The following is a 15,939-nucleotide window of genomic DNA, read 5'->3' on the forward strand; positions in this document are numbered from 1 at the left end:
ATCACATAGAAGGCTGTGATATGGATGGTTTTACTCCTGTGTTATCTAATAGTCAACGGAAAAAACAAAAGCAGCTTGCCAATCTTAATCAACCATCTGATAAACCATATCCAAGTAGGGTCCGAGGAATACCAGCTCGCTATAAATGAAGGTTCTCTTCTGGAATATCCGTGGCATTGGTAACGATGACTCTCGGACGGAACTCTCTAACATCTGTCGGTTGCATCACCCGGATTTGGTTTGCATTGCGGAGCCTATGGTGACTTTTAATTCTATTTCAGCTACTTATTGGGATTCTTTAAATCTATATGCTCTTACTTTTAATTCTAGAGGAACTCTTGCTCCCAACCTTTGGTTACTAACATCTTCGGCTTGTGCAGACCCTTTAGTTATTTCTATCTCGGATCAACAGGTTACAGTTCGCTGTACTTTTGACCATATCCCAAGCCAGTTCACATTTGTTTATGCAAGCACTTCACCTATCAAAAGAAGAGACTTGTGGGCTGATTTTATCTCTCTGCGCCCACAAACACAAGTTCCATGGATGGCTATTGGCGATTTCAATGCTATCCTGGGCGCCCACGAGCAGATAGGAGGAGGCAGACCGTCCCAAGCTTCAAGTGCTCAGTTTAGTAATATGTCTGACACTTGTAACTTTACCCACTTGAACACATCTGGGGCAGCCTTTACATGGTCTAATGGCTGGAGGTCACGTGGTCGCACTGAAAGAAGGTTAGATCGCTCATTGTGTGATATTAGCTGGTTTGATTCTTGGCCCCACTCTAACTGCATAGCATTGCCAAAGGTAGTCTCAGATCACAACCCCCTTATCTTCTCTGGTTCTAGAGTTTTGAGTAGTGGTCATCGTCCTTTCCGTTTTCAATCAATGTGGGTTCAACATCCATCTTTTCGAGAAACTGTAACTCATTGCTGGAGAAATACAGTTGTCTATGGTTGTCCTATGTTTATCATTCTGCAAAAATTGAAAGCTCTAAAAACCTGCTTGCGCCAATGGAATTTTTCGGTCTTTGGTGACGTCCATAATAGAGTGGCTAATGCTCGGCATAATCTTTCTATGATTCAACAAAGAATTTCAACTGAGGGTATAAATAATGATCTTTTCGAGGAGGAGATTGTCGCCAAGACTACAGTAATGGAGTCTCTCCAAATGCATGAGGCATTTTGGAAAGATAGAGCTCGTGTTAAGTGGTTAACTAAAGGGGATAGAAATTCTTCTTTCTTTCATGCCTATGCTCGTATTAAATCATCCAGCTCTCATATCAGTTGTATTCTTGATGGAAACAATCTTCTTACTGACCCGCTGGCAATTGAGAACCATATTGTTAATTTCTATCAGACTTTGTTCTGCTCTTCTTTCACCCCTTCATGTATTGATGAGGTTTGTGAAGTCATCCAGCCAATGGTCACAGACTCTGAAAATGATCTCTTATCTGCATTACCTACTGATGAGGAAATTAAGGAGGCAGTTTTCTCATTAAATGCTTCCAGTGCGCCAGGGCCAGATGGTTTTCCAGGTTTTTTCTATCACCATTGTTGGGATATTGTCAGCTTTGATGTTATTCAATTTGTGAAGCAATTCTTTCAATCAAATTGGTTATACCCCAATGCCAATAGTAATTTCTTAGTTTTGATTCCGAAGGTGGAAGACGTTATTTCCATGACTCATTTTAGACCTATTGCTTTGGCAAACTTTCTCTTTAAGATTATTCCCAAAATTTTGGCAGTTCGTCTTTCTCATGTTGTTCAACGCATTATTTCTCCGCATCAAGCTGCTTTTATACCTGGCCGTCGTATCACAGATTGTATTGGCCTTGTTTCAGAATGTTTCAATGTGCTTGACAAAAAAAACTCGTGGTGGCAATATGGGAGTCAAAGTTGATATAGCTAAGGCTTTTGATACTTTAGATTGGTCATTTCTTTTGCGGGTGCTTACTAACTTTGGGTTCTCCACTTGTTTTATAGACTGGGTTTTTACCATCTTAAGATCTGCTAAATTGTCCATCCTAATTAATGGTTCCCCGCATGGTTTTTTCTCTTGTTCCCGAGGAGTGCGCCAAGGGGATCCTCTCTCTCCGTTACTTTTCTGTCTAGCTGAAGAGGCTTTATCAAGGGGTCTGAGTCGTCTTCAACTTGATGGGCTTACTAAGCCAACTTTTGCTCCAAGAGGTTGTATCTCTCATTCTCACGTTCTCTATGCAGATGACTTATTCATTTTCTGTAGAAGTGATGGTGTCACTCTGCGTAATTTGCAAGGTTTCTTCGATACATATAGTAGAGCCTCTGGTCAATTTATCAATAAGACAAAAAGTACTTTCTACTTGGGCTCTACCTCAAGGCATCGCAAAGCTGTGGTTGAGAGTTACTTGGGTTTCAAATAAGGCAAAGCACCTTTTGTCTACTTAGGAGTTCCAATCTTCTGTGGCAACCCTAAAATGAGTTATCTTCAAGCCTTGGCAGATAAAGCTAAAGCTAAGTTAACTGGTTGGAAGGGGAAACTTTTATCTATGGCAGGAAGAGTTCAACTCACTCAATCAGTTTTTCAAAGTATGCTCTTGCATAGCTTCTCTGTTTATAAGTGGCCTTCTTCCTTGCTAAGGCCTCTTTCAAGATGTGCTCGCAATTTTATATGGTCTAGTGATGTAACCTCCAAGAAGTCTGTTACCGTTTCTTAGCGTCAGATATGTGCTCCGAAGAATGAAGGTGGTTTGGGTTTGCGTGATCTTGGCTCTCTTAACACTACTGCTCTCTTAAAGCTTGGATGGCTTATTATTACTACTGATTCCCCTTGGAGTATTTATCTTCGGGAACGTTTCAAGCTACATGGTCGCCTATATTCTTGTAGTTATAAGCGATCTTCTATATGGCCTGGTATTAAATCCATTATTCATATCTTGTTTCAGAATTGTCGTTGGGTGATTGGAAATGGTTCTACTACTTCCCTTTGGGTTGATAAATGGCTGGATAAGCCTATTGTGGACGTCGTTGGTGCAACAGAGATTGCTCCTTCTTTATCTCGTACTAAGGTCTCAAATATTATTCGTATGGGAAAATGGGTTATTCCTTTTATTTTTTCTTCTACTTTCCCAGACCTAACTAAAGAGATTTTAGAAATGCCTCTTCCAATTGATGAGGATAAGGACGTTTTAATTTGGGAAGTTTCTACTTCTGGTGTTTTTTCGTTCTCCGATGGCTATGAAATTGTTCGTCATCGGTTTCCTGTTAAGAGTTGGGCTTCCATTATCTGGCGTCCTTTCATCCCACCTCGTTACTCTATTTTAGTTTGGAAGATTCTATTCAACAAGCTCCCAACGGATGATCAACTTCAGCGCAGAGGCATCCCGCTGGCTCCAATATGCCAACTATGTCACAAGAATTCTGAATCTATTGACCATTTATTTCTCTAGCTGTGAATTTGCACAATGTGCTTGGCGTTGGCTAGCTACCCAATTTGGCACTATTATTCCACCTACGGGCTCCCTCTCTGATTTATGGCTTGTTTTTCTGTCAAAGCGGTTTTCTCCACATCTTCGCAATGTCTGGATAGCTTCAGGGTTTTTCTTACTAATGGCTATTTGGAAGATGCGTAATAAAGTGAAGTTTGAAGGCAAACCTCCCTCATTCTCACGTCTCTGCCGCTCCACCTTGGCCTGGATTAGGCAGGTTGGAGCTCTCACCCCTGGCCATGTACGAGGCATTTTGGATAGGCAACTTTTAGTTTCTCTTGGAATATCGCCTAACTCCTGTAAAGCTCCTTCTATTGTCCCTGTTCTTTGGCACCCCCCTCATTTTTCTTGGGTTAAAGTGAATACTGATGGCCTTGCTAAAGGTAATCCGGGTCCTGCGGCATGTGGCGGGGTTTTTCGTGACTCTGCAGGTTATTTTCTTGGTGGTTTCTCCCTAAGCTTGGGCCATCGTACTTCTTTCTATGCGGAGCTCCTTGCTGTCGAATTGGCCCACGCGCGGGGCTGGCAAAATTTATGGCTTGAAAGCGACTCTTCTAGTGTAATATCATGTTTTGCTTTTGGATCTTTCTCTCCCCCTTGGTCTCTCCAGACACGCTAGAACAATTGTACTCTCCATTTGCAGAACATGGGTTTTCGTTGCTCTCATATTTTTCGAGAAGGGAATGTTGTTGCTGACAAATTAGCCAATTTAGGGCTTCTATCATCTTCACTTGTTTGGCATTCCACTCCCCCTATAGAGATCCTTCCTCCTCTGCACTCAGATTTCTTGGGCATGCCAACCTACAGGTTTGTCTCCTCTTCTTGATGTGTGTTCTCCTTTCTTTTCCTAACCTTTTTGGATTCCCTTTTGTTTTGCAGCTTGTCTTGCAGGTTATTACCTTTTAGGTTTATAGAGGGGCTTGGGTTTATGTCCGCCCAGTCTTTTCCTTGTATTTTCTTTTCCAAGAGGGGTACGGTCTATGTCCCCCCCTCTTTTGTATTTCCTTTCTCAAAAGGGGTAAGGTGCATGTCCCCCCCTTTTTTGTATTTCCTTTCTCTTGTTCTATGAGGGGTTAGGTTTATGTCCCCCCCTGTCTAGGTGTATCTTCTTTTTTCTTATCAATAAATTTCCCTCGTACCGCCGAGGTTCTCCGAAAAAAAAAAAAAAAAAAAAAACTAGGAAACCACAATGACTAGCGGATGAAATTATAGCTTTCTTACCAATTATCATGTTAAACTTTTGGTATGAAAAATTTATTGTCATTATCTTTATCATGCCAAACTTTTGGTATACTAAATTTCGATACGTCAAATAGTTCGGTTGGCATGGTAGGGTAATGACGATGTTATTCTTATTAGCCCAAAATGTCTTTTCCGTTGATGACACTTAAATCAAACTTGAACTTGATTCCCTTATGCCCTTTGGTAAAAAATATCGCCACTTTACACTCTGAAACTCGATTTTTGTATAACTTTGGCAGTATTCCGTCCATTCCATCAAAATAACGTTAAGTATGGTGACATGTAAGAGTATTACAGTAATTTTGGCTGTTAGAACGGACCATCAGAAGCCCACCCATGAATTAAAACTACAAATTAAGAACTAGCTAGCATATGAAATTTGATTTTCTTATTGAGATCTGCAACAAGTTTGCTAGGTCTCCTCCACCATCTTATTGGGCTTTAGCATATGAACAAACCCATCAGCTACTAGAGTTTCCTCCTACTTGTTTCTGATATGCCTTTTTATCTTGCGATACTCATTCAGAATGCTAAACACAGACTTAAACCGGCAAGTCTCAGAACATGAAATTGCAACACAAAGAGTTTCGTTACTTCACGACCTCGACAGGAACAAGAACACAAAACCAGATATTACAGGCTCTTTGATTCCAAATCAAACAATTTCGAGGATGACAAACTATCGATCAACTACTAAGCTAGTCTATTTGGTTTCTTTCATGGTCTTGTCTCGATGATTCTTCACTTGTTAGAGATAGGACAGAGCTTGGATATAAAGCATGAAGAAGACAATGATTTGTGATCTCATGGGAAAACCGACTAGTATCCTAAATCAAGAAAAAATATCTCGTCGTTTAGCATTAATACGAAATCATCTCATCATCACACGTTCATTTAGCGTAATCTAACAATAATTACTTAGTAATGTAATTTACACTAAAATTTACAAACAAATCGGCAGTCTTGAACTATCATCTTTACAGAATGATGATTTGAGCATAGGTCATTACTTCCTTTAGCTTTTCATGGACTAATGCCCTGCCTTTTTCTTTCCAAAGTGAATTTGATTCATAATACAAAGCCTCCACCCACACTCCAGCACCATCATAGTATTTTCCGTAGGGATCGATTACCATTTTCTCGAGCATCATTGCATTTCTCAGGATACAAATGGCAAGCTCGATCTCACATGGTGTATATTGAAATCCTTGGAACTTAACTTCTCTCAGATGACAATGTTTGATTCCAGCAAAGTTCTCTATGTCCTGTTGTTCCTTACGGAAAGGCGATACTTCCTGCAAAAACAGAGAATTTATGTAGTTATACATAGAGGGTTTAGGGACAAATATTTGGCATACAACGTAAACTTTTTTATTACTAACCGTTACTACAAGTTCTTCCAAAAGGGGTGCAGCATTCAGAAATTTCAGAACCCACACGAGGTCAGGTTCATTCGAAAAAATATCCAACTCCAGTTTCTTGAGGCTTCTGAATGTTGGTACCTCCCAAACTCTAAAAGCAGCACACGTCTGCAGATGAAGAGTCTCAAGCCCAGGAAACCACGCAAATTGATACATCCAGTGCCACGAACGAAAACAAATTTTTTTTGGCCGTGGAGGTTTGATGGCAACAAATCTACTTGAAACAGTTCTAAGGAAGCAAGATTTACTAGAGAAATATAAACTGTTTTTAGATACTTGCAGTTTACCAGTTTCAAATCATTCAGTCGATGTGATGGACTCTCAATAATTAAATCTTGGCCCAACTTGCAACTCTTTAAGGTCAAGCTTTCAAGCAACAAACAGTCGGAGAGAAGACGTGCCACAGGAATTTCGTCTGCAATTCTACACAGATACAGACTAGTTAGCTGATTGAATCCGTCGAAACCAGGTGGTAGTCTTAGAACACATCTAGCCATGGACAAATTCTTTAGAGTTGATGCTGCCTTCAACTCTGAAAGCAACCAGCACGGGAAAACATAATAATTATATGTATGTTCCCTGTCCGAGCACCTATATAAATGAAGATGAATCACTTCAACTCCCTTTGTAATTGCAAAACGAATCCATTCATTGAGGAAGGCAGCAGAAAATCTGTCCAGAAAGAATTCCACTTTGAAAGAGTCCAACTTCTTGCCGTGGTGTAGCTGCAAAACTTTATTCACACATCTTACGAAGCTTTCTCTTTGATAATATACATTTATCAAGGATGGACGACAATCGTTAAATCCATCTTCAGGCAGTTTATCCATTCGTTCAGGAAGTCCGACTCCGAAAATGTTTGGGACGTCAAACGTAAGATTGGCCCTTGTTAGTATGGGACGCAACGTCCCAAGGTACCTCCACCAACGGCATACCAAGCTACTAGTATCCACTGCATCTTTTATGGTTAACAATGAAAATACAGATGACAGTATGCAATCCGGCAACTCATTGATAGAGACAGTACAAATACGATAGAGACAGTACAAATTTTCTGTTATATATATATATATATACATACATCTGTCTAATATGTAGGTAGGGCAGGCAATCATCTGATGCTCTCTCTTGAGCGCAAAAGAAAAATAATAAAACAAAAGCTTAAAAGAAACAGAACTTACAGTTACAGTTAGTTCTAGGGTTGGGCACGAGTCGGTTCGGTCGCGTTCCACCGCAGCAGAACCGTCAGTCTGACGGACCACCACTGCATGGTTTGGTTTGGTTTGGTCCAGCAGCAGTTTAACAGGTGCAAAGAAGGATCGGAACCAAAATGTAAACCTTGCAAATATTCTACTTATAACCATCGGCCTAGAGAATTGCTCAGCCTAAACAAAGTATTTCACAATTCTACACAACTCCAAGACATTTATTTTTCCCCATAAGTAGGCATTTATAGAGAACCAAAATACTAGTTTTCTTTTTTGTCAACAAAATACAAGCCTAGCTGAATAAAAAAACTAAATCAAATAAGTAAACCTAATTCTTGTAGAACAAGGAAACCTATATATATATTATATCTTAGAAGTAAAATACAATTCCCAAACTTTACCAATCTCGATTACTTTCCTTTTTTTTAATTATCCAACTTATATATGGAGAGTGTGTGATTAGCAGACCAATCACGAAGTGGTGAGGTCTAACATTATATAAACCGACGAGAGAATATTTACTCACCACCATAACTATGATGTATGTTTACCATACGCCTAATTATCTGCCACGTGTCATTTTACTTAGCTCTAGTTATCTTTCACATTAGATATTTACCTTTTCAATTTTGAAAAAAAATAAACCAAAATTAAGTGAAAAGACACGTGACAAATGATTAGGTGTATGATGGGGATACACCATAGTTATGATGGTGAGCAAAAATGCTCCTATAAACTAATAACCGTAACTAGTGGTTTCCTTATAGGTAATGCTAGAGACACTAAACGTTTAAACTAAATTTGCAAACTAAATAATGTGTCACCAATAAGAAATAAGCACGTTAATCAACACTTAAGTAATAATTCAATAATCAACAACTACAATTCATTTAGTTTACAAATTTTAGTTTAAAATTTTAGCCTCCCATTACTCTTTTCTTATTATTTACCAATCATGCTAGTGAAAATAAATTTGTAGACAAAATTTGCAAACTAAATGATGTTTACAAATATAAAATGAACACGTTTATCAACACTTAGTAATAATCCAATAATCAACTTATATAATTCAATTTACAAAATTTTATCTACAAATTTAATCCTTGACATTACACTTACCCTCGTATCTCTTTTGTTAAATATATATCCAACTATTTAATCAATTTTCTGCATAATTTTGGTAGCGGCTAAGAGAAAATGTAATTAGACCACAATTTCACACCACATGATGCGGCGGCTGGGGTTGCTATGCCACATCATATTACCAATTATTTAGACTCCCGTTGCAATGTCATCAGCTGGTTCTATTTTTTAAGGTAACAAAATATTATAGCACAATTTAGATGATGATCCGAAGAAATAAAGATAGTCAAAACATGGATGAAGTTCCCACAGAAAGAAAAACAAAAGATGTCAAACCGGCTATAACAAAACAAAACTCATGTTTCCCTCACAACATATTGCAACATCCCTTTCAACTAAATCAAATTGGAACCTAAAATTATAGAATTTGGTAGTGCCCGCGCGGTTCTAAGAAATCCGTAGCTCATGGTGTAATCACAATTCGTCCGGCAACTTGGTCAAGATCGCGTTGACCGTTAGATGTGATTTTCCTCCCTCTGTCACAAGTTCAAAGTTCAAACCAAAGGTCAAAAATCAAGCAAATGCTGCTAAACACAAGCTAACGTCGAAAACCAGTTTATAGATGATATATCAAGGAAGCACTCACCCCTTTGGGTCAACATCAACGATGTTCATTTTCTGTAACTGTTGGAGAATGTGTCGGGCAATAGCACCACTGCTCTCGCAGAAATGTGGCGGACGACTTCCATTCCTCTGGCTTCCACCATAAATCCTGCGGAAGGCACCAACACCGAGTCCTCCCCTCAAGTAGATCTTCCTTGCCATGGAGGCTGCACATTATTGAAAGTCACATTGTCAATACCACAAACAACAAACAATTTGAGAAACATACACAAATAAGTACAATGACAATCAAAAGCAAAAGAATGCTCACCAGCTCTGACATAGTACCAGTCAGGATCATAAGGAGCCAACTCCTTGAATCTTGCGGTCTTAACGATATCAGTCCATGGAGGAAGCTCAACCTGCTCACAGACATCACAAGAACAAGCAAATCGCTAAGAATTACAGAAAATCACAGATAAGTACACACTCGAAATAAGCAAATCACAGAAAATTACACCTCCAAAAAATTTGAAAATCCTAAATGAACTTAACTGAACCAAAACTCAACAACTGTACATAAAATGAACAGAGCAGCTTCCTAAAGAACACAACAAAAATCATCCAGAACAGCATAATCTAGCACAAGATCTTATTAGTTCGAAAAGATTTGTACATTACAAAACTGTTATTAGTTTATAACACATTGACCACCGAATCAAAAATTATTCAGGCAAACAAAATACACGAAAAAAATGAGAAAATCGATGAAATACACGACCGACCATAAACAAGGCAATGATTCAAACATATATATATAGCCCAATAAGGTAAATTAGACGATTCATAACAAGTTGGAAATGCATTAGCCACGACATATCAAACTAATCACAAGTCAGCTACCATTTCAACAAAATAGTGTAAAGTTCCTCATTTTTCTAGAAACAATAGTTAGTTACAAGCAAAAGAAGCAAAGGAGCATCATTTTCCGTGAGTTTTCTATTAATTTTCCCACATTTTCCCGGAATCCAAACAAGGGGTGTAGTAGACTAGACACAAGTCAGCTACGATTTCAACAAAGTAGTGTAAATGTTCAAACTTTCTATCATTTTTCTAAAACATAGATAAAAAAAAACATCAAAGGCAAAAGGGTTTAGTTTCCTAAGAAATTTTCTAATGGTTTTCCATCATTTTCTCGGAATCCAAACAGGGGTTTAGTGGAAATACCTTGCCAGATCGCTTCAGATGGGCGGCGTAAGCCTTAACAAATTCGTGAGGGGAGACATCCTTCACAGTTTTCGCAGTCGCCATTGCTGGAAATCAGAGAGAAGCAGTGCGAGCGCCTCTGAACTGATGCGATATAATACCGAGGAGGCTGACGAAGACGATGGCTCTCTCTCTCTCTCTCTAGGGTTTCTCGTTCTGCTTTCGCAGTTTATTTATAGCTCTTTCGTTCTGTCGATTTGGGCCGCTTTATTTGAGGCCCAACTTCTGAGTTTCACGCAAAATAATGGGCCTATGAAAAAGGCCCAATTTAGCGAACGACGTCGTAATAGGTGTTTCGTTGCTTATTTGAACAGCTGAGCCTCTGGAATTGTAGTACGCAGTTTCCCCCAAACCGAAACCCTAGAAGGCCTCTGACTGAGACAGCCATGGCGATGAAGCACCTTCTTACAACCCTAGCTCGCCGACGGCCCCACAGACCGCCGGCTGCTCTAACAGCAGCCGTTCGATCCCAGTCAACCTCACCCGCCGTCGCCACGTCATCTTCATCCCCATCCCTACCCTCCCCTCCTCCACCAACCGCCATGGTCTACGATCGATTGGCCGAGGAAGTCAAATCGAAGATCAAAAGGCTCGAGAATCCGGACCCGAGGTTCCTCAAGTACGGGTCGCCCCACCCGAGTCTCACGGACCACAGCCACATCCTCACCGCACCCGAGACACGTGTCACCACGCTCCCCAACGGCCTCCGGGTCGCCACCGAGTCGAACCTCGCGTCTAAGACCGCCACCGTCGGGGTCTGGATCGACGCCGGGTCAAGGTTCGAGAACGACGAGACCAACGGCACCGCACATTTCTTGGAGCACATGATCTTCAAGGGGACGGAGCAGAGGACCGCGCGTGATCTCGAGGAGGAGGTCGAGAACATGGGAGGCCATTTGAATGCGTACACATCGAGGGAGCAGACCACGTACTATGCCAAGGTGCTCCATTCAGATGTGCCAAAAGCGCTTTCGATTTTAGCTGATATCTTGCAGAACTCCAAGTTCGATGATGACCGGATTTTGCGCGAGCGCGATGTGATTTTAAGGGAAATGGAGGAGGTAATCTCATAAAAATTTATACTTTTGGGAAATTGGGGTATTTGGGTTGTTTGGATTTTCGGGTATTAGTGATTTTCCATGTTAGTTTGAATTTAAATAGTATTCAAAGCAACTTGATTTAATAGGAAAGTTGTGAACTTTAATGAGAAAATGTTTCTAGATATATGCATTGATTAGGTACACTCTTTAAACTTGAACGGGACATTTCGCAGTAGCTTGTGAAAACTTACGTATTGCCTCTTATTGTGTGACTTGTATGAAGAACATTGATAGGATAGGGATCCGAAAACTAGGGTCATATAAGAGTTGAGGAAGCTATTAAAAGTAATATACATTAGGCAAAATTGTTCCTTACTGTTTTCAAATAAATGTTTATACCATTGCTTTGGTAATGCAGGTTGAGAAACAACCCGATGAAGTCATTTTTGACCATCTGCATGCAACTGCATTCCAGTACTCTCCTCTAGCCAGAACTATTCTTGGACCTTCTGACAACATTAAGACCATCTCCAAAGAGCATCTTCAGAACTATATCAAAACACATTACACTGCTCCCAGAATGGTAAAGCAAGATTTATGAATTTTTGTTCGTGCAATATAGCAAAGCATGCAACTGGTGTTGTCGTTGTCCTTTGGCATTACTTTACATGACATGTTGATAATGAGGAATTTGTTTTCACAAGTGACTCTGTTTTCACAAATGACTGTCCTGAGCTTAACTTGTTCTATTTTAGGTTATTGCTGCTTCAGGAGCTATTAAGCATGAAGATCTTGTTGGTTCAGTTAAGGGGTTGTTTACTAAACTGTCTGGAGATCCTGCCACGGCCAGTCAGTTGGTTGCGGAAGAACCTTCCTTTTTCACTGGTTCTGAGGTAATGCTTGTATCCTGGAAAATTACCTTTTATCTACTATTTAATTGTTTACTTTCTCTTATAATATTCATTTCTATTAATGTTGTGAAAATCAGGTCAGAATTGTGGATGATGACTTGCCTTTGGCACATTTTGCGGTTGCATTCAGCGGAGCGTCTTGGACAGATCCAGACTCTATTCCTCTAATGGTCATGCAGGCAATGTTGGGCTCATGGAATAAAAATGTTGGTGGTGGAAAGCACATGGGGTGAGCACTTTTACATGGTTTTCAACTTCTGTAGATTGGATATTTGATTTTAACTTTTAAGAGTTTATCTCTTTGAAAAACATGCAATGACTAGTTTTTGCTGCTTTCTTGTAAACAGTTCAGAGCTGGCACAGAGGGTTGCCATTAATGACATTGCAGAAAACTATATGGCTTTCAACACCAACTACAAGGATACTGGCTTATTTGGTGTATTTGCTACTGCTAAGGTGAGGGTGCCATCTGTAATAAAAAAAAACATTAATTCAGCTTGATTACTTCGTTTCAACAAATTTTGGACTTCTTATTCTGGTCTGTAGTACCATTGTTCTTACTTGAGAATTGAGAAATATCAGCTGTTTGATGTTAGATAAGCTTTCCAGGATTAGGAATTGGGATTAATTTTTTACGTTGAACGCCAAGGAGGAGTTGTGCACTTTGGAAGGAGTTAGTGTATTTTTATTTGGGAAAGGAAGAGGGAAAGTGGGAGGAGCCATGATCACCTAACCAATTCGCTCTCTCCTCTTCTCGCTCTCTATCTATATCTTTCTTCCCCCTTCCCTCTTCCACTCACTTTGAATAGGCGCTAGCACATGTTTACTTATACATTACTAACCTACTCATATTAATTTACTTCTGACTCATATTGTGTTTTCTTTTAATTCCAGGAGGATTGCTTAGATGATTTGGCCTATGCAATTATGTATGAGGTAACCAAGTTAGTTTATCGAGTTTCAGAAGCTGATGTTATTCGTGCGCGCAATCAGGTATTGCTAGATCTCTAACTCTGTCTGTCCCACTACTAGATTTATGCTTTCTAAATCTATTATAATTGTTTGTATTTTTGTATTGTTGTTGGTATCAAATACATTCACGTTCTCATTTGGTCGTTACATTACGTGTTATTGAACATATCTCTATAAATAAGTTGCCACTTACCCTTGTTCCTTTCCTGGCAGTTGAAATCTTCTCTCCTCCTTCACTTGGATGGGACAAGTGCCGTAGCTGAAGATATTGGACGCCAGGTACCTTTTCCTTCTCATAGAGAAATAATGATGAGAGCAATCAGGTTGAACATTCGAGTAGCTAATTGGATCCAATCACCGGAGACCTGAAATGATTACCAAAGCTTTTCTTAAGCTTATGAATTAATACAGTTCTATTACTTACGAGAAACTAAAAGGGAAATAAGATCCTAGTGCTTCTCATAGAAGCTCTTCATTGCATTCCCTGAAATGGGCATATGTTCACTGGCTGCTCCATTATCGTTATCAAAGACTCGAAAACTGTTGCCGATAGTTGTTTTCTAGTGTTTGTAGGAGCAGAGTGCAAGAAATAATGTGTCCTACTCAAAGCTGATTCTGTCTATTTTATTTTGATTTGTGGTTTTGCAGCTACTTACATATGGTCGAAGAATCCCGTTAGCCGAAATGTGTGCTCGAATCGATTCTGTTGATGCAAGCACCATCAAACGTGTTGCAAACCGGTTTATCTATGACAGGGTATGACTACAATCTGTTACAGCACTTGTCCCAAGTGCTAATACATTAGACTGTTTCCTAAAAACCTCGTAATATCATAGAACCGAACGCTCATCCTTCTGCTTGTTGCTTGCTCTCATCAGGATATTGCAATTGCAGCCATGGGTCCCGTTACAAAATTGCCCGACTACAACTGGTTCAGACGCCGCACCTACTGGAACAGATACTAAGCTCCTAGTTTCTCTTTCCATTGATTATTTCATAACTGCCCTTCACGATCGATCCGGTCTTGGAATATTGTGCTGCTTTTATGCAATTTAAACATCGGCCTCGGAGAGAGCTATTGAAGGCTGGTGTATTTTTGTTCCCCCCACCACCGCCCCCCAAAATATGTTATAGCTTCTCTCACTGTTAGTAGCATTTGCATTTCATTTAATAAGCGTCGACGACTGCGAACGAATGTGATTTGCCGGATAAAAATTTTCCAAATGTGTTTGTACTGATCTCTGCAATTTGTGAATAAAACTTCAAATCTATTTGGTTTAACGAACGGTCGAATTGGTAGCTCAACTGTCACCTTGTAGCATGCTGCCGACTTGGAAGGTCGAAATTGTTCTCAATTTGGTAATTTTTGTTTGGAAAAATAGGTGCCTGTTAGGTATCTTATTTGAAATTTTTTATTATTTCTCAAAATATTTTTTAAGAACATTTTTTTAAAACAATTTTTTCGTCTTCAAGCGCAGACAGCAGCATCGTTTGAGGCCTGCGATTGAGTTCGAAGTACGTCCTGCCTTGTCAAAGCCATCGACAAGTTTAAAGCTGTTTTTGTCTTGTGATGATTGGCTTGCCTGCCTACAAAGGGCTAATAGGAATGTATTTTTGCTCATCACATTTTTGTAATGGAGGAGTATTGTTCAATTTATGTGTTTACTAAAGACTAGGGATTTGAGGTGTCCCACACCTGGGAAGGCATCGAAAAAGCCAAAAGTATTTCAGTCTACTTCTGTTTACAGTTAAATGATACACGTTCTCTCAATAATTTCAACCAAGGGATTATTCATACTTTTGCCAGCCTTGTGCCTCAAACCCAAAGATCATAGAGCATACCTGACTTGAAATTTTACCGTGGTTACTTCATACTTTACTCTTGGTTATTATCCTTTCTTCTCTTTAAAAAAGTTAAATCATTTATTATATGAGAATCAAACTGATGAATATTGAATAAAAAACTTGAAGTTTTCAGTGTAAAGGCCTTAGACTATCGATTAACACATGAAGAGATTTTTCAGTGTGCTCAGAATACGGGATAGAATAACACATCATTATACAATTAGATGAACACTTCAACAAAAAAAAATCCTCCAATTGTACAAATGGTGTTCCATCCCGTTTTTCGGTCACAGAAAAATCACTCCAACACATGAAAGCTTACAAATTTTGCATTTCACTAGTATGTCCAGTATATTTATTGAAATGAAGTGATACCCATATTGCATTTATTAAATGGGTTAATTAATCAATTAAACAGTAATGATTTGCTGGGATGGAAATAGGAGGAAATAGATCATTTATGGATCTCTTCCACCAAGATCATCGGATCAAATGACCTGAACTTTTGAAATTTCATTTGATAGCAAAAAATTATTATAGCTTTTAAAGAGTTAAAACAAATAGATCGTTTGATGAAATTTCAAAAATCCTAATTACTTGATCCGGTGACATTGGTGGAAGAGATCAAGAAACTATCTCTTTCGGAAAAAGGATAGTCATGATTTCATAAATGGTCAAAAAGATGAAAAGCCAACGGACACCACCCAAACCTTTGGAGAGTTGGAGGGAAACCCTACACATTTGCCACTGCTATCTCAATGTGGATATGTAGGCCAGTAGGGGTAGGGCTTTCTAGAGAGAGAAACAGGCGCGTGAGTTGTTAGCTGTTAGTTGAAGAGGGTGGGCGTTTCAAATGGCCTCTCTCTCTCTCTCTCTCTCTCTCT

At 39.4% G+C, this 15,939-nt stretch overlaps 4 protein-coding genes across 4 annotated transcripts; 2 read left to right on the forward strand and 2 right to left on the reverse strand.

Moving 5' to 3' along the window:
* The first annotated feature begins 145 nt into the window (after positions 1-145).
* LOC103429702 (uncharacterized) lies at positions 146-3,425 on the forward strand. Its single transcript, XM_029107591.1, has 3 exons — positions 146-1,660; positions 1,746-1,946; positions 2,922-3,425. Exons 1-3 carry the CDS (start codon positions 146-148, stop codon positions 3,423-3,425), a joined length of 2,220 nt encoding a protein of 739 aa, XP_028963424.1.
* A 2,258-nt stretch (positions 3,426-5,683) lies between these two features.
* On the reverse strand, positions 5,684-7,491 carry LOC114826830 (uncharacterized). The gene is made up of 4 exons (XM_029107592.1): positions 7,209-7,491; positions 6,415-7,079; positions 6,089-6,235; positions 5,684-6,001 (listed from the first exon to the last, which is right to left on the reverse strand). The coding sequence occupies exons 1-4, from the start codon at positions 7,489-7,491 to the stop codon at positions 5,684-5,686; spliced, it is 1,413 nt and encodes a 470-aa protein (XP_028963425.1).
* A 1,127-nt stretch (positions 7,492-8,618) lies between these two features.
* On the reverse strand, positions 8,619-10,469 carry LOC103421511 (small ribosomal subunit protein eS19x). The gene is made up of 4 exons (XM_029107850.2): positions 10,249-10,469; positions 9,353-9,443; positions 9,065-9,248; positions 8,619-8,954 (listed from the first exon to the last, which is right to left on the reverse strand). Exons 1-4 carry the CDS (start codon positions 10,330-10,332, stop codon positions 8,882-8,884), a joined length of 432 nt encoding a protein of 143 aa, XP_028963683.1. The 5' UTR covers positions 10,333-10,469; the 3' UTR covers positions 8,619-8,881.
* Positions 10,470-10,608: 139 nt separating this feature from the next.
* LOC103442405 (probable mitochondrial-processing peptidase subunit beta, mitochondrial) lies at positions 10,609-14,491 on the forward strand. Its single transcript, XM_008381187.4, has 9 exons — positions 10,609-11,348; positions 11,746-11,910; positions 12,083-12,220; positions 12,316-12,467; positions 12,586-12,694; positions 13,133-13,231; positions 13,424-13,489; positions 13,859-13,966; positions 14,089-14,491. Exons 1-9 carry the CDS (start codon positions 10,674-10,676, stop codon positions 14,173-14,175), a joined length of 1,599 nt encoding a protein of 532 aa, XP_008379409.1. The 5' UTR covers positions 10,609-10,673; the 3' UTR covers positions 14,176-14,491.
* Positions 14,492-15,939: the final 1,448 nt, after the last annotated feature.

This window comes from Malus domestica, chromosome 09 (assembly GCF_042453785.1).
Source record: "Malus domestica chromosome 09, GDT2T_hap1".
In the NCBI taxonomy this organism is placed as follows: Eukaryota; Viridiplantae; Streptophyta; class Magnoliopsida; order Rosales; family Rosaceae; genus Malus; species Malus domestica.